Source organism: Poecilia reticulata, chromosome 14 (assembly GCF_904066995.2).
Source record: "Poecilia reticulata chromosome 14, P_reticulata-male-v2, whole genome shotgun sequence".
Taxonomy (NCBI): Eukaryota; Metazoa; Chordata; class Actinopteri; order Cyprinodontiformes; family Poeciliidae; genus Poecilia; species Poecilia reticulata.
The window spans coordinates 24,293,426-24,319,196 of NC_088843.1; the positions used below are offsets into that span (position 1 = coordinate 24,293,426).

The 25,771-nt window shown below is 38.1% G+C and overlaps 1 protein-coding gene across 2 annotated transcripts in view; it reads right to left on the reverse strand.

Moving 5' to 3' along the window:
- The window catches only part of doc2b (double C2-like domains, beta), a 116,041-nt gene that overhangs the window by 57,235 nt on the left and 33,035 nt on the right, over window positions 1-25,771 (reverse strand). For both annotated transcript variants that reach the window (XM_008428512.3, XM_008428516.3), the window contains exon 2: window positions 449-528. In XM_008428512.3, the coding sequence (XP_008426734.1) occupies window positions 449-528 (80 nt within the window). The remainder of the gene's footprint in view (window positions 1-448; window positions 529-25,771) is intronic.

Sequence of the window (25,771 nt, forward strand, 5' to 3'; positions counted from 1 at the left end):
ACATCCCCATAATTTTAACAGAAGCAAACTGCTCATTAGAGAGAAAATTAAAATCCACTCTTGCTATTTTATTGTGATTTTTTTTTTTTTTTTTTTTTTTACATTTTCTGAAATTTCTGACGCTTCCAGACTTATTAGGATTCCTGGGAGCTGCTGGTGTTCCAGTAAATGTCTTCATTACCGCATTTTATGACAACAACACAAAAACTATAAAAATTATTCTAGTGTTTTTGTTTGGAGTTGGTAAATGTGGGACGTGTAAAACAGCTTTAACAATGTTAGTTAGCAAGGTGGAGGGAAAATAGCTATCTAAACAGTTGGAAAATATTCTAAAAACCATCAGTTTATATAAATCTGTATTTTCTGACTCATGTTTTATTGCAGTAAAATTCATTTCTTTCACACTCGGGACACCAAAAAGATCAACATGAAGATGCTGAAGGCTCACCTTGGCTTTGTTGATGTTGCAGTGAAGCGCGTTGTTCTCCTGGTCGTACTGCAAACTGAACTCCAACGTTCCCAGTGTGGCTGCAAGAACATGAGACGACAAGAAGACATTAGGAGAAACTAGATGCTGAAAGGAAGACTTTATGGCTTGTGTTGGAATATTGACTACAGAAAATCTCCCTTTCAAGTCGTTACTGGGGGTAGTTGGAGTTGAGCTCACTTTCCCATTGGGAAGTCCGAATTCCAGTTGATTGTTCCTACTGGGAAGTTAAAATTCCAAGTTCCGAGTACAAATGGAACGCATCGTTGTGTAATGTAGGCGGTTTGGACTTCCTCCAGCACCAGCAGCTCTGTTTCCATTGGAATTGTGCAAATTGGAATTTGTACAATTCCAATTTGTACACAGCGATTTAAAAAAGCATTTCTTCATAAAAAGATTAAGCACTAGGATGAGGTGGTGTTTTGGCTGTAATGAAAGTCTTTTGGAAACACTTTTTTTTGCGTCACACGAGTCACATAATCAACAACCGGATGCTACTACTGGTGGAAAAGATGAAGAAGAAGACAGGAAGTGGTAGAAGGATGCATGTTTTTTTAATCACTAATAGAGCGAACAAACTTACTCATGTCCGATTTTAAATGTGTTTTTTTTAATGGGAACGTCGTAATGGTGAAATTGTGTTTTTATCAACATTAGCAGAATATCAACAATGTTTCGTAATGGAACTTGTCTTGATTGCTCAAGAGTTCTCAAATCCCATTCAATGCTGAATTATCATCTAAACTTATCTAGACGTGTATGTTTTTGTTGAAAACAGCTTGGAAAGCTTTTTCAAACTTGGCTTGACCCAATATGAACTATTCAACAGTAACAACTCATTTCTAGTTGGTAGATGCCTGTTTTGGATGATCTGCATCTTGTTTGTGTTGCATGTTTCTTGTTTCCAACATTTTAACAGCCGCCTTAAAAAGATGTGGGGGTTAATAACGACTCGCCGCGCCACTGGGCGGAAACCCTCTGTTTGTTTCATTCACACTTTGTTATAAATATATATGAGCTGTAAACAACTTTAGTTTGTATGAATCTGTGATGGTGCTTGCAGATACAAACACCTCCCACATGTTATACCTCCTTAAAGTCTGAGCCGTGTAATGTGGGATGGATCAGGGCTCAGGCTTTGTTTTACATAAAGTAGAGAGAGTTTAGCATCATTACCAAAACTTTATTTGAAAAATAAAGATGTTGCTCATTTGTGCAAGTGAATCCACTTAGTGGAATCTAAGTCCTCCTAAACCAAGTTGCAGAAATGTCAAAAATAAATAGATCTACATTAGTTTTACTTTGTATCAATAGCTGGTTAGCTTCCAAAGCATCCAACTCTAAAAGATTAAGATTAATTTGTGACTAAAGTGCTCCTGAGTCCACTAAAACCCAGTGAATCGATGTTGCTCCTGGAAAAAGCTGAGCCCAACACAGGCGCAAACAGAACCACAAAAACACAAAGATTTACTTATGTTGTTTCCAGACAGAATGAAACATTTCATGGAGTCTGGAAACTCTTAACTATATATGAGTATATATGGTTTTATCTGTAAATAATGTTTTACAACTAAACTTATCTAGAATCAAATGTTAAATTGTACTGTAATACAAATCAATGACTTTCAAGAAATCAGAAATCAAACACTTTCCAAACCTTGAAAACATCTAATTGAGACAATTGGGGTGAAGATTTATTAAGTTGTGGCCTCAGACTCTTTTTCGAACACAATATGGAAGTTTTGTTTTTTATGTTTATTGTTATGATCTATCTCTCTCTCTCTCTCTCTCTCTCTATATATATATATATATATATATATAAAGTTTTTGAATCAAATGTTAAATTGTACTTTAATACAAATCAATCAATGGCTTTCAAGAAATCAGAAACTCTTAACTATATATGACATTTTACTCATTTGAAACAAAGACTTAATTTTAAGAATTTTCAAGGATTTCAAGCACCAGTAACTGAAGAAAGGTTCACACAGAAGCTCTTGATTAATAATAATAATAATAATAATAATAATAATAATAATAATAATAATAATAATAATAATAATAATAAATTCATTTAATAACTGCGTTGTTGTGTTTGACTAATATCCAAATTACTTTGATGTTCCGAAACACTGAAATGTGACAAACATCCAAGAAACTGGAAAATCGGGAAGGGATGAAAACTTTATCACACCGTCTGTTGCTAATCTTCATTAGTATGCACACCCCTTTTAAATGAAATTGAATTAAAACAAAACTGAAATATTTAGAAGAGCATATGTCCTCTGCTTTAGACACTGCAGCCGAATTCCCAGCCCATGTTTGTCTGTTTGTTCAGGGCAGCAGCGAGAGTCCATTAGGCAGGTTATGAATGTTTTGCTCATAACTGTGTTTTACATGGAGAGTGAGAACATCAGGAAGACACTACTGCAAACTTCATAGGACGATAATAAAGTGAAGCTGCACTTCCTGCTTGCAGCAGCCTAATTTACGCGACTCAGGAAAAGGTGGAAGCCGGGTCTGATTCAGTTCAAGTAGCTACTTAACTGCATTGAAAGCAATAATTAACCAATTTAAGTGAAAAGAGTGAATCATAACATAACTGCCGCTAAAGGAAGGAACAAATGAACGTAATAATTACTTCCAGCCGGGTCTTTTATTTCAAGGTTATGAGTCATTCAAAAGGAAATTGACTTGAAATTTGCGTTTCCTGGCATAACGATTCTTTCGTTTTCACATCAGAGAGAAACACAATAATTCAGAATCAAGACAGAACAATGTCTGTAACCACGTGAAAATAATAGGAACTGGCTGTTTTCCAGTGAGAGGAGTTAAAATGTTTACAACATAATCATTTCTCCAACAAAATATTGCTTTTTTTCCCCTGCTGTGTGAAATGATTTGTGTTCTGGGGGAAGACTCCACTTGAAGCGGCATTTTTATTTTCTAACAGAAACGTCTGCTGAAAGGTCACAGAAAAGTTAAACGTCAGTTGCAAACAAAAAGGCTGAGTTTGACCCCCATTGGAACATTTAATTTATTGTGTTTTATAATAACGTCGTAAAAGTGATGCCGCATTTTTTACGAGCTCTCAGTGTAAATCTAACTGTCGTCTGTCGCTGTTTATTAAGCTATAAAGTAAAAGGGACATTTGATTTGAAATGGTTCACTCCATTTCTTCCATCAGGATCCATTAACCCACAAACACACCGAGTGAGCGTTCATGTGGGCAAACCTCAAGGCACATTAACCTGAGCAAATCTCATGGCGAAGCTCTGCCACGCAGAGTCACCAACGAACAGATGAACAGAAAAACTATTTTGAACGATGAGAGATGGGAAAAGGAAAACTACTGAGCTTTTTCTACCTTAACCTGGTAAGGAGGGATGTTTGAGGGAAATATACAACCTACAAGAGGAAGGAAGGAAAAAAAGAAAGCGAACAGAAAGAAAGGACCGATGGAAATAAATAGGAATGAAGAACTGAGGGAAGGAAAGAGGATATAAAGATGACAGAAAGAACTGGAAAGATGGAAATAAGAAAGGGAGAAATTAAGGTAAGAAATAAGGAAGGAAGACAAGGAAGAAATAAAGAGAAAGAAAATGAAGCAAGATGAATCTAAGGAATAATAATGAAGGAAAGAGATATGAAAGGAAGTGAGGAAATGAGGAAGAAAGGCCAAAGGGAAGGAAATAAAGAGGAAAGGAAGCAAGGAAGGAAACGAGGAAGAAAATGGAAAAGCAAAGAAAGGTGGAAAGAAAAAATAAAAAAGGAAAAGAAAGGAGGAAAAAGGAAAGACATAAGTAAGAAAGAGAGGAAGGAAATTGATAAAAAAAAACAAAGCAAGTAGAGAAAATAAACGGACGATTGGAAAAAGGAAAAAAGTCAGGATCGTTCAGAAATGAGGGAAAGAAAAGAGACAGAAATGGTGAAAGGAACAAAGTGGAAGGAAGGAAATTAGAAAGGAAAATTCAAAGGAATCACTGCTCTTTAGGAGAAGACAAACATCTTTATTCAGAGTTCAGTCTCCATCTAAAGGCTCCAGATCAATCATTAAATCCTAATTAATCATTGAAAAACGTTCAGCTTTTCTTGGGGAAGCAAGTTCTGTAGCAGTGAGCTAAATTTAAAGACATTTAAACATTTAAACTCTTGGTTCCAAGCAGCCTGTAAAGCGTTGTGACAGCTGATGTGACGAGCAGCATGTTGTTGGTGTCAGAGGGCCTTTATGATCTGCTGTCTGTATGCGTGTGTGTGTGTGTGTGTGAGTGTGTGTAGTGTTAATAGAGCCGATGACAGAGACACGGCCGACAGGAACAGCAGCGTTTCTGACTGATGGCTCCTGTCAGAGCTACGAGTCGCACTGCACTGGCTCTATTACTCCCCTTCAGGCCAAACCGGCACTGAGTGCTGCTGACCGACTGGTCACCTCCCCGTCCATGTTTCTGTTTGAAAACAAGGACTTTCTCTGTACAGGGACAAACACATTACAATCTAATTATTGGCTTGATGGTGGCAGAGGGAAATGTAGGTTTTTATTCTAAAGCAAATGAGAAAATCCAGTCAGCTCAGAGGCTGGTGTGAGAAGAGGACATAATGAGCACAGTCTGGGAAAATTACTACCAGTCTTTATTTTCAGATAGGACTGATGGGCAATTAGACCATTTAGAAATCAAACTGCAGAAGCTGTTCTAAGAAAAATTAATTTTGTGAAAGTAGGTCATCACATCAAATCTTTTGGTTTATCAGTGAAAGTAACTCAGCCGTTTTCACACCTGACAGTCCAAGTAGACTCGGTTTGATTGGGGATCAAAGCCGCAACATTTGTTACACTTTCAGCTGCTGCGGTTCGCTTTCACACTTCACTGAGTCAAACCAACCAAACTAATTGAAAAACCTGTTCCCCGCCTCGCCTGTGGTGGCGCTCTTCCAAGATCCACTGAGGAAAAAGACAAGAAAGCCTCTGAATAAGACATGAGGGTAACTTCCTTGTTCACACAATGTTAACAAAAATGGTGTGTCGTCAGATTGTAGGATTTCTCTTTGTTTTTGTGGAGTGATTTCTTCTGCTACCATTAGAGTAGCCCCATTGTTTTGGTTGTATTTACCCAGAATACCCTGCCGAGCATAGGTTTGTAGGCAGATTAGTTTTAGCATTTTTCAGAGTTTGATTAAGCATTCACACTTCCGCAAACAAACCGGACTTTCTAGGCAAATCGATTAAAACGGACTGAAGGTGTTAATGCCCCGTTAAAACTAGGAAAACATCCATACATTGAACCATAAAAGGATGGCTCCATGTATGGACGGATGGTTTGGTCAATGAGTCAATGGATGGATAGATCAATGGATGTAGGAGACAACAGACGGACGAAAGGTTGGCTCAGTAGATGGATGGCTAAATAGATGGATGAATATAGAGAATAAATATAACTTTATTTATCCCAGTATCTATTCATCTTCCAGTCCAGCTTCAGGGCCCATTAGATTTCAACCAGCAACATTTCACTAGGGAAGTGTCCGGGTCTCGTCCGAGCGTCACTTGTATTTGACCTTTTATCTATGAAGAACCAGACACTCTAATCCGAATCCCTGCCAAATAACAGGGGTCGTGACCCCACCGTTGTCTAGAGGACACTGATTTCTTCTGATCAACACAAAAATGATAAGTTACCTTCATCTGACCCTCACAGAATATCAAACCCATAAAATTCATTCACAGGACAACTTTAGGCACTCGTTAGCATTCATGCATATTTATCTGTGTCCCAGTAAATCGCAAATATTTGTTTTGGATGTTTTTACGGTAAAAACGTCAATCCTACATAAACTGCTTGAATCTGACAGTGGCTCAGAAAGCACAAAGAACTTCCACAAAGCAGGTTGTGTTACTGTACACCAGTCAAACGAACAAATTGCCCAAGTGTTAATTTGTCAGCACTCTGCAGTGCTTGAATGAACAATTAGATTGCATGCTTTGTTTCAGCGTGCCATTTTGTGCCTCGCAACGAAGCAGAAATCTCTCATGAGGGGTGACAGGTTCCGGAAAAGATTTGCTTCGCCTTTTAGCACCAAACCGATTTGTTGTTTGATGAAAGAGAGACGAGGGTTCTGACCTGCGCCGCCTCCGCAAGGTAATCTGTTAATGGCACAAAGCTGTAATTTACTGAAACACGAGAAAAACTTCTCCCAACCAGACAACGCTTTAGTTCCAGAGCCGATGACTGCACACACTGTTAATGAGGATTCAAACATGGTGAACCAATGAACATCTTAACGTCTTTGGAGAGACTCACAATCAGCTGAACTGTGAAGACAAGATGTTTAATTTACCAAGTGCTGCTGACCACATCAGAGTTATATCAGCACTTTAGAAAACTTTTAATAACTTTAAATGATCAACAGAAGTCAATGGTTTAATTCAATCAATCTTCAATTCATAAATCCAGATAAAAACTGTCTCTCTGTAAGCTAAAAAAAATAAAAATAAAAAATACTAATTTATTTAGGTAATTACTCGTACTGCTTCCAGAAAGAACAGACTTTAATTTCAAAGGAGTGTTAAAAATAAAAATTAAAATGCATTTTTACTAATACAACTTTAAATTCTGCAGTTTAGAGGATATTTTTCTTCACTTAACATTTTTCAAACCAGAGCCTGGTTTTAGCTTCAGACTAACTAAATGTGTAGTTAAACATTTAAGTTACAATTTAAATATTTGTCTCCAAACTAAATTAGTTATCAAGAAAATATTTAGCTTGAAGCTACGTTTTCAGTTTGTGAACAAAATATTAAGCTGAAAACTATGTTTTGTACTCATTTAAATTTTTCAAACCACAGAGCCCGTTTCCAGGTTTAGGACCAACTAAATATTTAGTTAATAAGTTAAATATTTATTTTGAAGCGAAAATATTTGGCTCTAAACTGAATATTTAGCTTGCTGACTAAATATATAGTTTGAAACTGACATTTTTAATGTTTGACTTTATAACTTTACATACGGCACCCATGTCTATAGCCATTTTCAACATTTATATTCACGTTTCATGTTCTACTTTTGTACAGAAGAGGTTTTATACAACAGTAAATCTGTAGAAAATGGTAAAAAGTTAAAGCAGGCTTTGCCCGTTTTATCAAGACAAAGAAAAACCTCTGCCTTCTACAAAGTAAGAACAGTACAGCAGCTTTCACACATCAAATAAAACTTTTTTGCATTACAGGTTGTAAATAAATCCTTTCAGTGCAAGATATATGACCTTTGATTAGAAAAATATTTACAAAAACATTATGAAAACATCAGGAAAAAAACCCCAGAATGATTCCGGGTCACTTTTTATTCTTCATCTTTGCCCTCAACATGATTTCCCGTTTTCAGCTGAAGGTATTTGTTTCTTTGAAATGATGGAAACTGCTCAAATTAGAATGCAAAGAAAACTTGCCTTGATTGTAATTTAATTAAGCATACATTAGAAGATCATTATTATCTAAAGACATGCAAAACATTTTATTTCAGAATAGACAAAATGCACTAATGCATAGAAATGCCATTTGTTGGTGGAGATATTTTTGATGTAGATGTATAATTACAAGGACACACAAATTTAGGTTTGCACACATTTAGTGCAGCGACTTGCATACAGGTTCCTTCACCGTATTCATACCATGTAGCTTGTGAATTTCCTGCTGGCAGTGTCAACCTTTTAAAGTTGCTCTTAAAATAAATCCATTGCATTTACACGGAAGATTTGACATGTTTCAGTCCCCGTACTTCATTTCTTTTGTAACTTCCTTCACAAAACAAAATAAAGTGAACACAAACATGTGAGTCATGCAGGATTTCACACATAATTCCAATGTGATTTTAAGAACACTCCGTCCATTAACCTGATGGTAGCTTTACAGATTAGTGGAGGTGACAGGAACAGAGGTCGTGGTTATTTTAATCATGAAGGCCAGTGAAGTGTAACGCACTCTGATTCACACCTTCCTCTTTAGCTACACGCCACCGTTTAAAACACATGAATTCTCTGTTTGGATGCTTTCTGATCTGGGAATTTAGTGGGCGACTAAAAAGGACTGTATCTGAAAGAGCTGGGGAAAAAAAAATCTTGGATTGGTAAATACAGTCATTGCTAGCTGGTCCAGTGAATTAGCCTCATTAGCAGTCTAATTTGTATTTTTCACGCACACAGCTTGGGTTGGGAGTGTTTTTACTAAATCAGCAAAGGCCTCTTTGGTACACTGACTGAAAATATCAGTAGAATGAAAACCTAAAATCTGTACTCAATGTGACACACTCCTCTCCTGCTGTTTGTAAAACTGTCCGTCTTTGACACCAGCTGAGGAGCTAACTGCTACTAGGATTAGGCTGTGCTGTGTCAAGGACAGGAAGTGTTGCTGTCAAGAGGTAAAGACATCTATGGAACAAGATGAGGAAAAAGGAAAATGAATAAAATATTTAAATAGTAACCACTGAGCTAAAAGTCAGTGTAGTCTAAAGTAGCTATGAGTGGTGAGTATCTTGTCTGCAGTGGATAGACAGTAAGAGCAATCTTCATCTTGGAAAACAGAAAATACGCTGCAAAAATACAAAATTTTATCAAGTATTTTTGGTCTAATTTCTAGTACAAATATCTGAATACACTTGAAATAACAAAACTAAGTTACAAGTATTTTTTCAGCAAAATACAGTAGCTTGTTTTAAGTCAGTAATTCGTTAACATTGATGAAAAGGTACTAGCTTCACTCAGATTATTTCACTTGTAACGACATTTTCCCATAAGTAAAATAATCCGCCAGTGTACTTTTTCATCAATATTAAGGAATTATTGTCTTAAAACAAACTCCAGTTTAAATCAATAAACTCTCCAAACTCTATGAGAGTTTATTCTAAATAATCAAAGAATCATTATGAGAATTTCTTCCAATAATAGAGCAGGCGTACTCGAACAGGGTTCCAATATTTTACTAATTATACTGAACACAGAGCAGCAACACAAAAGTAGGTCAGTGGGTAAACAAAACAAACTTCCTACTGAAAAAACCCTCAGAATGCAATATTTACAGCTTTAATAATGATTTGCCATGATAAATCTACTTCTTTAGACTGATCTCTTCCTGCTTTTAGCGGAATGTACGATTTAACTGTTCATAACTAAACCACAGAACAGCAATGGGCACCCCTTGCTAAAAAGTTACCTGTGCTAACACTGAAGCCCTAATCATAAACATTAATTACGCTAATGCTTAAGCGCTGCACAGTATTTACCAGAGTGATATGCTAACATGATATTTAGCAGAAGCTAATGCTAACATGATATGCTAACACAATATTTAGTGGAGGTTAAAGGTAACACACTATACAAACACTGTATTTTACAAGCTGCAATGCTAAATATTTGATTGGTATAAGATATACATACAAGTAGTTACACGGTTCCTGTCTGCACAATATAATGCAAACATACAGTCATGGCGATATGAAATATGTTGAGTGCAGTATTTAGTGCAAGAATTGTTGGCTAATATATTCCAAACTTCCATTTGTTATGCTAACATTTGTACTATATTCATAATAACAGGACTAGTCAGCTCTGACTGATGAAAATGTGTTTATCTCTGTGGAATAAAACACCTGCTCTGTTTTTCTTATTTAGTCTAAACTGCTAATAATTATGTTATTAACTGTCTCAGCAGGTCTAAGTGGAGATCATTTAAGGATTTTAGTTTGTGCAAACTCTTTCATGATCACTCCCGTGCCCTCCGGCGATGCCCTGATCTTCCCTGTCTTTGCTTTTATCCACAGCAGTTGGCTGCTGCCCTGCAGAGCTTTTCACATCAGCCGAGTTCATCTCCAGGACCGGAGGGGCCAAATTATAGCTGAGCATTTTATTTCATGACTAAAAGTGGATGTAATATCTCAAATACTTCAACCTAAAACGAGTAATTAGACATCCTGGCAGCTAAGGTCAATGAAAGGAGAAGGATGCTACAAAGGCAGCAGTGATTTCTAGAGAAACCTCATGAATGGATTCTTTTTCAAATCCAAGAGAGGAAATTGCATTTGCAGTATGTCATTCGATTTATTTTGAAGGTGTTTTCTGAGGTATGCTTCCTCTCCAAATAATTGATATCTGAATCAACCCCCATCCAGATTCATAATGAGCTGACCTTTATACTAAATAGCCTGCAGCAAAAATCCATGGAGAGCATTGATAAATGGCAGGTTTGAGCTCCATCAAAACAACCCAAAATAAAGACTGAACATGACTCCAGGCTTTGGTGACATGATAATCATGGAGGAGAGGCGTTTTTGCACCATTAAACAAGACTGAATTATCTTGGTGTTAAATCCACCAATGCATGGAGTGAATACCATTAACTGCTTCCATGACATCCCTGCCTCATTTGTGTTAGCCTTGACATCAGCTTGTGCTCAGGCAGCTTTTACAGACTAAATGAACAATAAAAAAAAAAAACGATTAATTTTGATCTGACTGTTACACACTGAAGAATTATGTTCCTATACAATGCCACATTTATTCTCTGGATAGTGTGAAAGCCATTTAAAGTAACTATTTGACCTCACTAAACTTACAAAAGCAAAAAATATATAAACATAAATTAAAGTTTATTCTCAACATAAATATTTATTGCCTCAATATGTTGCACTGTAGCTCAATACATTTCTGTTTGATAACTCTTTAATAGAAAAGTCCGACATGCTTAAAGTCTTCCGCTTCAAAATCTACTGATAATCAGATTCTTGATTTATAGAATTTTTGTGGCTCTGAAAGTCTGAAATTGTCACAATTCACCGTGTTTTGGTCAATTATTTGCCGTTTACTATAGGCAAAGAATTGTTTGTAAATGTACAGCCAAATATTCACAGCAATAATTTGGGTTAGTTAGCCTATCATATGCCTGTCAAAGCTAAATATTTATTCTACAAACTAAATATTACATTCTGAATCTAAATATTTAACTCTAATCTAAATATTTGGCTTCAAAGCTAAATATTTAGTGTCCTTACTTTTAAATATTCAGCTTCCAAACTAAAAGATTTAGATCAGAATTAAATATTCAGCTTCCAAATTAAATATTTAGTTCAAAAATGTTTAAATATTTAGTTTGCTTTAGTTTGGAAACTAAATATTACCTCCAAACTATACATTTAGTTCTGATCTAAATATTTAGTTTCCAAATTAAATATTTAGATCTAATCTGTCATGCAGAAATATAATAGAAGAATCATTTTGAACCCAACATGTGAACAGGTGAAGGCTGAACTTTTGGCATCATAGAAAAAGAAACGTCAAAGATTGGAAACACAAAACATCTTTTCTGTCTTTCATTCACCTCTGAATAATTTAATAGATTGATTCTCCTCCAGTAATATCGAGCTGCCAGGTTGTCGCCTGGATTCCAGGTAAGCAATCTAACTCTGAAGACCACAGTCTGCATTGCAGCCCTGTGATACAGTTGTCATCCACTGAGCAAATTCGCTTTATTGTGGAGGCAGAAAATCCATTATCCACAGAGTTTACCCAAAGTTACATTCTTGGCAAGAGAGAGATTAAAAACTGTTTAGCTTTTGGGCCAAACTTTGCCTGCATTTTCTATTCACACATTCGAGAGGCAACAAAGATGAAGGGAGGTGCTGATCAAAAGTTGAGGCTGGCAGCCTCCCCCGAGAGAAGTTATCTTCTCCACCCTTCTGTACGTTCACAGCAGCAGCCCAGTGAATTAGACAGGGGGACGAGGGCTTGCTGCTGTTGCTTTTCCCCTCGTGATGTGAAATTCTGTCGAGGGAAGTGACAACAGAATAAAAGGTAGAAAGGCCTTCAAGATAAGAAATGAAATGCTGCACACAGACACGCACACATACACACACAAGCAGAGATGTCACCTTTTGTAGTGAAGAGACAAGCTGAATTTTGTATTCTCATTACAGCTTACAACAGCTTTATAAATTCTTACTGTTAACGCTACAAAAAAAAAATCTTCTGAGTTTTAGGGTTTTTTGTACGATGGCATATTAGGGCTGTTGTAGATAGAACAAAAAGAGAGGAGTACATTTCTGCCCAAGTTGCTGGTGCCTCTCCATCTAACGTTCCGGGTGAGAGGCGGGGTCACCCTGGACAGGTCGCTAGTCTGTCGCAGGGCAACACAGAGACAGACAGGACACACAACTATACACACACACTCACACCTAGGGACAATTTGGAAAGGCCAATTAACCTAACAGTCATGTTTTTGGACTGTGGCAGGAAACCGGAGTACCCAGAGAGAGAACCCACCATGAGAACATGCAAACTCCATGGAGAAACACCCCAGACTGAGGATTGAAACTAGAACCTTCTTGCTGCAAGGCAACAGCTCTACCAACTGTGCCACTGTGCAGCCATTAATTACTGCTCTGAGTGTGTTATTCTTTCAGCAAATGATCTTTTTGGAGTCTGTATTCTATTAATCAATAACCAATTACGAAATTAGTTGAGGATTATTTCAGTTATCGATTATTCACAATTTAGCCGATCAATTGTTTCAGCCCTACATATCACAGGTCAAAATAAGAGTCGAGAGTTGCTAAATAAGATTCCTTCTTTAAAATACTGAATAGAGATGAAAACTGGGACTACAGCCTATAAACAACAAAAAGGCCTACTAATCCAGTGCTGAATTTCACTGCTCTACTTTGTGATGTCAAAGGCTGTCAATAATAAATCACCTCTGTACAATGGATAAGAAACTGTTCAGCAGGTCTGATTGTGTGACATTATGGCGAGATCTGCGGTTGGTGATAGCCTGTGTTCCACTAGGAAGATGCATTTTGCATGAAAACAAACGTTACAGAACGCAAAGAAGACAGTCAGGCTTGAGTGATGGAGCGCTGCCTGAATGCTGCTTAATCTTCCCTTCTGATCCACGCTGGGCTTCGCCTGCGAAGCACCTGACGACGAAGAGTGTCACTGATAGCAGAACAAAGAGCAAATATCAAGCAACGGCAGAGCGCTTATCGCCAAATATTACTCTGACGGCTTCCTTGTTCTCACAGCTTTATATGTTTTGTGCTTAAGCTGTTGCTAAAGGGATGATGCACATCTCTTCCAGGTTTTCTGAGATCAAGGGAGCAGTTATGTGTGTTCAGAAAGCTGACGGTTGGGTTTACATGACATGCCTGTTGGCTGAATCACTGCAGCATGGTAATACCTGCCTCTGGAGAGCGCCGCGTGTCAGAAAACATCCACAAAAACATCACGTCTGTTTTCAGAGCAGGGGGCCAAATAGATCCGCTTCAAAATGCGTCATTCTTGCTTTGTACCGCAGTGTACGTACAGTACTGTGCAAAAGTGTTCACACAGTTAGCACTCATTTATTTGGTTTTTGCTTCCATGTTTTAGTCCTTTCAGGGGCACAGCAGGGTGCCTATCTCTGGTTATCAGTGGTGAAAGGTACGGTACACCATGGACAGGTAGAGAGTCCCACACTAGTAACTAATGTCCTTTAAACCGAATGATTAGATACGATAATACGATGCAGTATCAGGACCCATGATAAGAAAATAAAAAAAATAAAGTAAGACCATAAAGTCATAAAATTATGAGAACAAAGTCATAATATCACAAGAATAAAGTTGAAATAATACGAGAAAAAAGTTGCAGTATAACGAGAATAGTCATGACTTTATTCTTGAAATATGACTATTTTCATATTCTTATGACTATTCTTGTATAATTTTGACTTTATTTTTGTCCAAATATTCTCATATTATGACCTTTATGCATAAGACTTTATTCTCGCATTATTTCACTACTCTTGTAGGACTTTATTTTTGTGATATTGACTTTATACTTGTGATACTATAACTGTATTCTCATATTATTTTCTTATTTTCATATTTTGAGTTTATTCTCATAAGTTTATTTGTAACTTTTTTTTATATCGCCCCAATACTCCATCATGTGATGCAGAACGGTGCTTAGTTGAGAAGTGAATATTATACATGGAATTTCACAAAACAAAAAAAACATGGAAAACTTGTTGCATTCAGCCCCCTTTACTCTCATACCTCCAAATAAAACCCTGTACAACCAAATGCAGAGATCTATAACTCAGCTGGGCTGAAGAGTCTCTGTCAACAGGACAACCATTAGCTGGAAAAGTGGTTTGAAAGAAGGCATTCTTGAATGAATGTCACTGAATAGTTTGATAGTTTAATAGTATTCCTCTTCTTGTTCTCAATGAATCCGACAACACATTAAACTGTCAAAGTTAGGTTCAAGAACAGAGCTGGAAAATGGTTGGAAAAAGCAGCGAAAATCCAAAGAAACATCACGACAAAGAAACATCACGATATGCCTTCAGAAACCACTGACCTGGTTCACTTCAGGGTTATGAGACATTCCAGCCTCTTATAAGCAGAATGTGAAGAAAAAGGAACTGGTTTCAAACTTCTTCACAGAACCATGAATGTAAATCTGTCCTCTGTCATACAGTAATTACACGTTGTCGCAGATTGGTCCATTTTGCATCAGTCCCATCCATCAATCATGTGTTTCATGCCTGGCTGCCTCCATGCTGTTATGCATTGTGCAGTTTCTCCTCTTGTTGGTCCTGGATGTTCTCCCTGCTTGAACAATACGATCTGCGATAAGGTGTCTGTTTGATAGCGCTGCTGATCAAACAAATGACTGAGCGCTTACTTAGCCTGGAGTTTCATTTTTCACTCACTTCTCCTCATTTTTAAGGATCTTAAACATCCATTCCACAATAAAATAAAAAGAAACAGAAACGGGGAGGATTTATTTTTACTATTTCCACATCAGGTTTTAAATTGTTGACTGTGGGTGAGAGAGTGTGTGTTTGTAGGTGTGTGTGTGTACTCACAGGCACATATGTGTTTATCTGGTGTGCTTGCATGCATGCATTAGATCTGTATAATGTGATTACAGTATCTGCCTGCACTCCGGTTCTTTCCAAACCACACAGAAACAGACAGTCTAATCTCGTTGGTTGCTAGGAACTGGCCAAGCTGGGGAATGGACGAGGCAGACAATTTTGTATCCCCATCAAATAGCTCATCACATTGAGCTCGACTTGATCTAATATCAAACAGGGGACAAATGAGTAGCTGTGGTCGGGGAGTATGCATTTGGCTGGAAAGAATCATATTAGAAAATGCGTCGTCGCTACATGTGGTCGCTGCATGGCCGGGTGATTAGGGTAAGCTGAGGTCAGGAGACGCATGAAAATGAGCAAAGGTTTCATCCATGACAGAAGCTTGGGAAGAGAAAATTACATTCATCCATTTTCATGGATTCATTAAGTCGTTTCTAGGAATATTGGATGGAATTTTTTGTCCATTAATAAAAGATTCAAAGAGAACTTTACGTGCAGAGCCTTGAAAAACTGTGTCCATCCATCCATTTTCTTACACCCTTTTCCCTCAGTGGGGTCAGGAGGTGCTGGTGCCCATCTCCAGCTAACGTTCCGGGCGAGAGGCGGGGTCACACTGGACAGGTCGCCAGTCTGTCGCAGGGCAACACAGAGACACACAGGACAAACAACCATGCACGCGCGCGCACACACACACACACACACGCACACACACACACACACCTAGGGGAAATTTGGAGAAGCCAATTAACCTGACAGTCATGTTTTTGGACTGTGGGAGGAAACCGGAGTACCCGGAGAAAACCCACACATGCACAGGGAGAACATGCAAACTCCATGCAGAAAGACCGGGGCCGGGAATCGAACCCAGAACCTTCTTGCTGCAAGGCAACAGCTCTACCAACTGGACCACTGTGCAGCCCTTGAAAAACTGTGTATTCAGGTTAAAGTTTTCACCATTTTGTCATTCTACAACCAGAAACAGTCAACAAACAAGTCCTGGGTAAAGCTGTGGAGAAGATTAAAGCAGGGTTAATCTTTTTGCAACTTAAATTGCAATGATTTGGTCCAACCTCTCATATCGCTTTAAGGCAACAAAATGTGAAAGAGTGATAGTCCAGTAGATCTGATTCAATTGGGGACCAAAATTGTAAAATTTTTTTATGTTTTCAGCTGGTGCGGTTCTCTTTCACACTGTACTGTGTCAAACTGATCAAACCCTTTCAGCTACATGTTCCTCTTCTCACATGTGGTGGCGCTGTACCAAGAACCACTGAAGGAAAAGACATGAAAACCTCTGAAGAAGACAAGAGCGCAACTTCCTTCTTCACAAAATGTAAACAAAGACTTTTTGGGGGTTTTGTCTTTTTGGATCCATTTCTCCCGTTGGCGCTGTGTTTGTTTTGGCTCTATTTACCCAAAATGCCCTGCGCTGTAGTCTGCTTCCTACTTTTGGAGAGTCTGCTTAGAGTTCACATGTGCTTTGAAACAGCACCAGAATTCATTTCAACCGAACCGAGACCGAGGTTTGTAGATGGATCAGGGTTTGCTTTTTTTCTGAGTTCGATTAGTAATCATACCTCCCCAAACAAACCGGACTTTCTAGGAAAACAGAATGGAATTTGATTAAAGTGAACTAAACAGGAATTAGTCTCACTTTGCAGGTAAACATTTTAACCACAGAACCAATGGGGGCCTTTAATTCATGGGTAAAAGGACAAAATATGATGCATCTCAAGTTACCAAGCATATAATTTTGAAAGATCAAAGATCAGTAAACTGGAAGACATTTTAAATATCAAAAATAAACAAAACAACAAATAAAATTAATTATAAAGTCTGCGTACACAAAACTGTCCTTAAAAAAAGGGTGAGATGAGACCAAAGTACGAGACTAAAGATTTTTGTTAGTCAGAAAAGAGAAAATTGATAAATCATGCAAAGGGAAATTATTGAGCTCGTTTCATTTATCATGCAATTAATTGATTTACTGCTTCTTGATAAAGGCCTATGCAGAAAAATGCATGTCATTTGAAGAGAGGGTGATTTTATGTAATTGAATATGAATTGGATCGTGTTGCTTTGAGATGACATTCGTTGTGAATTGATGCAACAAAAGCAAACAGAGCTGATATAATTCTCTAATTCATCCCTCTCATAAATGACACTTTGAATTGGATTTCTTTAGATAACCTCTCCGATGAGTCCCACTCCTCCAGAGGGGCAGGAAAATCAACTCCCACCTCAGACAGCGGAAACATGTGTAACCATCTTCCCCGGGTCTAAGCTGTGCTCATCCCCTGGCTTATTTACTGTACTTCCCGCCCTGTTAGCCTCTCTCATGATACTCTTTCACCTTTACAGTTCATTTTATTAGGAACCGCACAGCTGTAAACAACCACAAGGAAGCAGAGGTGGATTTAACAAGAAGGCTGTGGAGGAATGTGAAGGTAGAAACAGAAACAGCAGCTTTTAGCAGACTGCTTTAATGAAAGATTAGTCACAGGAATCATAAAGAACAGCCAATGTCATTTCTTCATCTTATGTTTTTTCTTTTCTACAGATTGTGTAACTTCTATTTTGATTGAAACGTTAATGGAAACTAGGAAAAATAACATTTTAAAACAGAGCATTCAATACAAAATCTATTCTATTTTGAAATGTCTTCTGGATTTTCTTCAATCTAAAAATATAAAGGTGGCACAAAAAAGACATTCTAATTGTCACATATGTTCCTTAGATACAGGCTCCCTGTAAAAACTCTTATAACAGCCTATTTTAAAAGTTCAAACATCAAATACACCCTAATATGCATTAATACACAGTGGAAACCAACTTATGATACTGCAGAAGTGAATATGAAAAGTCTTCCTTATCTCTGCTCTTAAGAGAACAGCTAACCAGTACATGAACTTGGTGAAAATGTTCATAATGTTTTAGTTTAGTCTCATTTAATGATAAGGGAAGATGGGGGAAACTTGATTTTTTTTGTATTTGATCAAAGCTCATCAAAGGAAAAGTGTCTCACCTTATGAAACATGTCTAGTTTCTAGGAAAAATAATCATCTTGTACATCATTTAAAAAAAATATTTAAAAACAAAGATTAGCTGCTGGAAGGCAGAGAATAGAAATGACTCACTGGCTTGTTTCCACAACATTCTAACAACCCTGCTGATGTAATTAGTAAAAGCTGTTGTTACCAGGTTTCAGCACCGGACATGAATTTTCTTATCAGACGTGATCAAAAAACCTCTTTCATTACGAAACAAGACAGATTTTAATTAACGTCACGGTTTTATTAGTCTGGTTTGTTTAAAAGTAAAACAATATTAGTATGTTGTGTTTAAAGGACCAAAGTGTGGAACCCCCCCCCAAAAAACGGCAGAACACTCCAGATGTATAATCATTGTTGTGTCTGTGTGAATGAATTAATGAATGAAGCTTTTTAGTGGATTGTAGATGCAGATGTGAAGATGAATAATAACGTTGGTGATCACACGTCAAACGCCCTAATGAGATATTCTCTGATTAGAGATGCGTGGAGGTGATAGGATTTAGGTACTGAATGAAATGAGGAGGGGGTTGTTGGGTTCTCCAGGCTACAGGAAAAAAATGACAACTCAATCGATAACCTGCTGGCAGACACGACTGAAATGATTTTGTCCTTACACCTGGGGTGAATACAGAAACGTCTCAAGCCGCACCAAGCCGTGGATTCCTTCGTCTGGACACATTAGGTCAGTTCAGAGGAGAAAACTAGTGTGTCAATAAAACTGAGTCTTTGCTTTGATAATAGGAATAGGATAATAGTTAACTAAATTATATAAATGTGTTTGAATTGGGGCTGAAATGATTAATCTGATTGATTATAAAAATAGTCTTCAACTAATTTAGTGATTTATCAATCGTTATCTGGAGTATACAGACTCAAAAAAGGTTATTTGCTTAAATAACACAGTCAGAGCAGTAATTGAGTCAAAATTGTAAAAAGAGAAAACATTCACATTTTGCATTAAGCGTCCACTAATGGAATACTGTTAGTGGATTTTAGGCAACAAAATGAAAACCACGGATTTGCTGAGTTGGTCACATCAGATCTTGGTAGGTATTGGAGCTTTTTTGGTCATTAAATCAACTTTTTTCACATAATTTTACAAAGTCCTTGTGGCAATATTCTGTCTTTATTAAGCTAATAGCACAACTATTCTCGTAATATGGCCCTGATATGCTGTCATACTTTCTATACTAACCTTTGCCGCCATTTTTCTTTTCACTGTCACAAACTTCTCCATCTCTCTTCCTTCATCAGCTCTGTACATCAGCGTGTCTGTGTAGGCAACTTCTTTTACTGGGTTTAGCTGGCAGCCTGTGGAATAATTTGAACACTGATACCACCTAGAGATCGGAGGTTTGTTTACAGTCAAGCATGAACTAAGTCCTCCTGCTTCTTGAACTTCATGAGAAGTACTGGTATAATGGATTTTTTACTATTTAGACCACTTGATGTAAAAAGAAGTTCTATTATGTCAGAAAAACAGATCTAATAGCATTTGAAAGCTTGTAAGATTAGCCTATTTTCTAATAAATGATTACTCCCAACATAATCAAAACCAGACCAAGGGTTCTGATTGTGTGGGCGGCTTTTTTCCTTCAGCAACAGCTCTGTGATAATCAACGCTATGCAGACAGAATCGACACCATAAACTTTTTTTTTGTTGCTGTTAATTCTGTTTTTGTTTATGTGGATTTGCTAAAAGAGGGGAAAAACCGGATACCTGCATATTGTTTTTTACTGAAAAAATCATATTTTAGCAAAAGAGCTCAAAGAAAAGACGAGAAAAAGGCAATAAAAGCACTTGCGATCTTAACTGCACATGGGAAAAAGGTGAATTTAATATATATTTTTGGATGTAAATTTAATAAAAAAGGGTCACACTGAAAGCTTTCACTAAGGCCAATTCATTCCCAGCTGTCCCTATTTTATTGGTGCTTATGTAATCCTTAACATATGAAAATAACTACAGTCTGTAAATGCTGCTGAGCAGAAATATGTCTGATCTCTGTTGTCGTAGCCTGGAGAAAGTCTCAGGTTTCCATTATCAGGTTTTACTGCCGCATATCTGGATTAGACTCTTCAGGCAAGTAATTACCATAAATATTACAACTTTGCAAAAAAACAGAAAACAGTGTTTACAAAATCACAGAAATGTGTGATTGTTATTTATAAATCTGTGTTTAATACAGCTCATCCTTTGAGAAGCTGTCGCACTGATACTTCTCATTTGCATGTTGATTGTCTTGCCTGCCTACTCGCTCATTAGGCACGTCAATAAAAGAAAGACGACTTGAACTGTTCTGAGTTGGTTCACACAGGTTAGCTCAGGTGGTTTTATGGAGATATTTATGTACCTGGATATCATCATCTGTGGTGACGTGTTACTCATCTTCAAGAAATATCAAACCAGTTATCTTTAATTAATACTGCTTCATTCGACAATAAAAGGCTTTTACATTTGATAATTAAATGTGCAGATTAACAGCATAAATCAGGTTTATAAATATTAAATGCCTTTAAGTGACTCAAAAGAAAAATAAAAGTAATTTTCTAGCTTTTCATCACATCAACGCCTGGTTTGTTAAAATTAGATCTTACTGACCCAAATTAAACGATACAACACAGCAAAGAACTACGCTTTATAAAGCAGATGGCAACAGGAAGACAAAAGAAAAAGAGTCAGAAAGTCTTAAAGCAGAACTGAAGTCAAATCTCATTTTAGTGAAGCTCTTCCACAAAATATTCCAGGGATCCATCTCTCTGGCCTAAATCTTAAATAACTTATTTTTAGCGTTTTTGTCAGTAAATGCAAAAGTGGGAGGATTCTGTGGGCGGAGTTACCATCCACTACCGTCCCTGGTTTATGATGTCATTGTGCCTCAGCCAGGCACTACAGTGATGCTACTCTACAGTTGTTTATTAGTGGAAATGCGAGAAGCATTCTCTGTTTACGAAAAAATGCTGGAAGACTTTATAGGTGTAAATGACACATTTGTTTGTTTCCATTCAATCTGCTTTGACACAAAAAACTGAAAACAAAGATTGTGCGATTGCAGCTGACAGGAAGGAAGCTTTTGTGTGCAAATGGACAAATTTAACCATTAAACCCTAAAGATGAGAATACAAGGTTATCATGGACTAAAGAGAAACCCACCAATATGTTTTTGAGATGCACTGAGAAATCAACTGTCGACTGGACCAGTGTCCAGTCTCTGACCAAACAAACCCAACAGCACTATTCTGTGCTGACTCTTTGAGTGAAGACAACTCTCAGTGTCAGTAAGGTTTAAAAATTGAACAGGAAATAAGACAGGAGGAGTTTCTGGTTATTATTGCATGAGCTAATTGATATCTCACACAAGAAAGCAATAGTAGTTCTAACTGCTGCTAAAATAGTGGAAAATATTAATTATGATAATGTTATTTATGACATGATTCTACTTTTATGCTTTGTGTGAAAAGTCGGATTTTTTCTAGTTATTTCAAAAAGAGAAGAAATTGGCCACAGCAGCTTCTCGAAACAGGTTGCCTGAAAGTTACATCACGTTTTCTTACATTTCAAAAAATACGTCACTTCAGGTAGTTTCATCCTATCTGTGTTTGTACAGTTGAAATTATCAGTGCCAACACTTCTCTGGGAGACAGTGTTTTGAATTTTTCAGGCAGCGGAGCAGCTCATTATCAAGGCGGCACTCTCTTCCTGTCTGCAGAACTCTGATTGGCTCAGTCGGGTTGTTTTCCGTCTGGAAAAAACATTCACAACAGAACCACAGCTAGAAAAGATCCCAACAAACAGAGAAAAAAAATCCACAATAAAGCTGCCCATATTTATCTCTATAAGCAGGCATGTTTCCATGAAAACAGAGGTTGGTCTCTGTAGTGCAAAGCAAAACGTTACTCTCTTTGCAGCAGCCATTGCTTTTACCATCAACTTTAAGATGATGTGCTGCTGGGTAAGTGGAGCAGCCACCAATGTAAAAAGTAGCCAGTTAATGCTTCAAACAGAAGTAAAGCTGTGCAACGCGTGTCACTTTGACCTTGTCAAAATGTAACATGAAAAAAAACCTAAAGTATATTTTACAGCAAACAGCAATCATGTGCGAACTCCAAGAAGCAGATGCTCAAAGGTACATAAATCAGTTTCTGCTTTGGGTCAGTGTGAGGAGCCTGCTAATGAACGTTAATGTATAATGCTAATGGTAGCATTAAAGTATCAATGAACGTTACCGTTATCTAGACAATGAGACAAGAAGTAGTTGTGCAACTTATCACAAAACTAGTAATAGTAATAGTAAAGATGATCAAATCTGGTGTTGCATAAATCCTCTATATCAAGAATCAGACGACTAATGAGGGCAGGTGTCATAACTGACTGTAGAAACCTGATCATGTGAAAACTAAAGTTTAATACGGACAAACAACGGTGCACTGTACAAATTAGAAAAACAGAGAGGGTGTACAAAACACAAGAGGAAGTGAGGAAAATATTAACCGAACTCCAAGTCAAAGCTAAACACAAACAGAAGAAAGAGAGGAGGACAAAATTTAGATTTTAGTGAAAAATCAACATTTTTGACTGAATTTTCTTTTTAGCTGGGAACAGATAATAAAAACTGAGCATACAAGGCTATTAAGGGCAAGAGACAGAATTAAAAAAGTTGTCAAACCTCTAAAAGAGCGTCTTCAGTGTCATATTTAGAGACGATAAGCTACAAAAGGTAGCTTCCCAAAAAAACTTTTTTTTTTTGGGAAAAAAAAAAGTTTTGGTTGCAGCACTGTTCATAAACAATATTTCATGTGTTTAAGCCTCAGTGTGATCAGCCCCAGAGATCAACGAGAACAGATTTTGGTTTTTGCGTGAATTATTTCTTCTGACTGATCTCATTGGTATGTAAGCACAAACCCACACAGGCCTTTTCACTTGCATCCTCACATATGGCAGATAATATGATGAACATACAGTCACAAATGGGCTCATCCTCATAAATGAATTCAAAGACAGAAGGTGATAAATTGAAACAGGAATGGCACTTTTGGACTATGCTATGTTGGCAAATGCGGAGCTGCTGGAACCTGTCCACTGGACTCTGGTGGTTAATATTATAAACAACTTTATATGATTAAAGAAGATGAGATTATACATAACCTTGACGTCAAAAAAGGAAAACTATGTTATAGGCCTATATAAGAAGCTGTGAAAATGTTAAGATACAGTGATTTACTGAAACGGCAACATCTTCTACTCTACACTGAGCAACCAGCTCTCAATGCTTTGAAAAGAACCCATCAAATCAAACGATTTTCTGTCTCAAGGCCACTGATGCAAACGGTCAAAGTGACTCAGAGCGGCTCCAGCATAGAAAAGGTAATAACACCCAGGTGTGATCCTCAGGCAAAATGAAAGTGAATGGGCGTCCCTCAAAGTGATTATTTGATTGGCCCTTGCCTAGCTAAGTTTGGCCTCAGATAATTGGACAGATCGTTGGAAACGAGGGTTCACTGAGGATACTGTTACAAAAAGAGATAAAACAACGCACTTTCAGTAGAGAGTGAAACTGACGGATATTAAGTCAGGATTCTATTGAAAATATAGTTACTGAAATGTATTTCACTCAAGGAAAATGACACTGAAGGGTTGACCGGTTCAAAATGGAAATATTATTGTGGCTGTCTGACTAGTTCACTTTCCAGCTACACCTACGTCTTGTTTTTAATCATTGTACCTTGTTGAAAAGGGAAATATTACTGGGCTTTACTAAAAGCTCCAATTAATGTGGAAAGCGAAAGCCTTCTTTTATGTTTCACCCACCCAGCCTTAACAAAGAGCATCATCTGCGTCAGTGACTTCTGACTGGAGAATGAAATGACCCCAATGAATACTGAAGACTGAACATCTTGAATTTTTTTCTTCTCCAACCACGTCAAAAACATTCCTTATAGCACAGATCGCAGCTTTGCGAGCTCAAGGCCACTTTTAGAAGAGAAAATAATTTTCTTCTTTCATCTGACATGCTGCAGTGTGACAGCCAGAAAAAATTAAACCATAAAAGTGATTTTCTCTTTGAGCATTTGATTGGCCCCTTGACCTCCTGTTTTCACAGTAGCTGATTAGACTTTACTTCAGTCTGTGCTAGGTCAATCAGACATACGTATGGTTCAGATGCCCAGACTGCACGATCAGGCATTTAGCGCAGCTATTCCCAGTGCAGAAACAGTCAGGTAACGAATAATACCTCTGCCTATCAACTCTGATTTAATCTGGTCTTTGCACAGATTATGAGAGAAGAACTGACAAAAAGAAAAAGGACCTACGGCTTACATATTTAGGGATAATTTGAAAAAACCGCGTTAAGGTGGCAGCCCTTCCTTGGGCTGGTAGGGTCACCCAAGGCAGACAGGTCCTAGGTGAGGAACCAGACGAAGCACAGCCTGAAGACCCCTATGATGAGTAATAACATTGGACTTGGTTTTCCCTCGCCCGGACGCGGGTCACCGGGGCACACTCTGGAGCCAGGCCTGGAGGTGGGGCACGATGGCGAGCGCCTGGTGGCCGGGCTTTTACCCACGGAGCCCGGCCGGGCTCAGCCCAAAGAGGAGACGTGGGTCCCCCTTCCAATGGGCTCACCACCTGTCGGAGGGGCCAAAGGGGTCGGGTGCGTTGTGTTGCGGGCGGCAGCCAGAGGAGGGGACCCTTGCGGTCTGATCCTGGGCTGCAGAAGCTGGCTCTTGGGACGTGGAACGTCACCTCTCTAGTGGGGAAGGAACCAGAGCTTGTGTGCGAGGCTGAGAGGTTCCGGCTAGAAATAGTCGGCTTCACCTCGACACAGGGCTCTCGCGTACAGCATGTTTGTGGAGAACGTGGTGCTAAATGACCTGCAGACAACCTGATTCTAGACGGTCGGTAGGTAGATAGGTCAGTCAAACTTTATTAATAGATTACAAACCAGCGTTCTGATAACTATCCCAGCATGCACCGTGCGCTTCTTCTTCTACGGCCGAAAATGAAGTCGGCGGCTGCTTACCGTTGTTGCGAGACCTGTTGTGCCTCAATATTTGTCCATATATAAGGCGCACCGGATTATAAGACGCACTGTCGGCTTTTGAGGAAATTGAAGGTTTTTAGGTGCGCCTTATAGTGCGGAAAATACGGTATTTATTGCAGGGAGGAGAAAAACGAAGGTGCCTAGAGCAGTGATATCAGGACATCGCACCCTAAAATCCCTCCGTCCCGCTTCAGTTTGTTGAGCACCTCCATTTGACGGCTTAGCAGAGTTGTGATCACAGCCTGCAGACTCCAAGCAACCATTCAACACTTGTGCAGGATGTGTT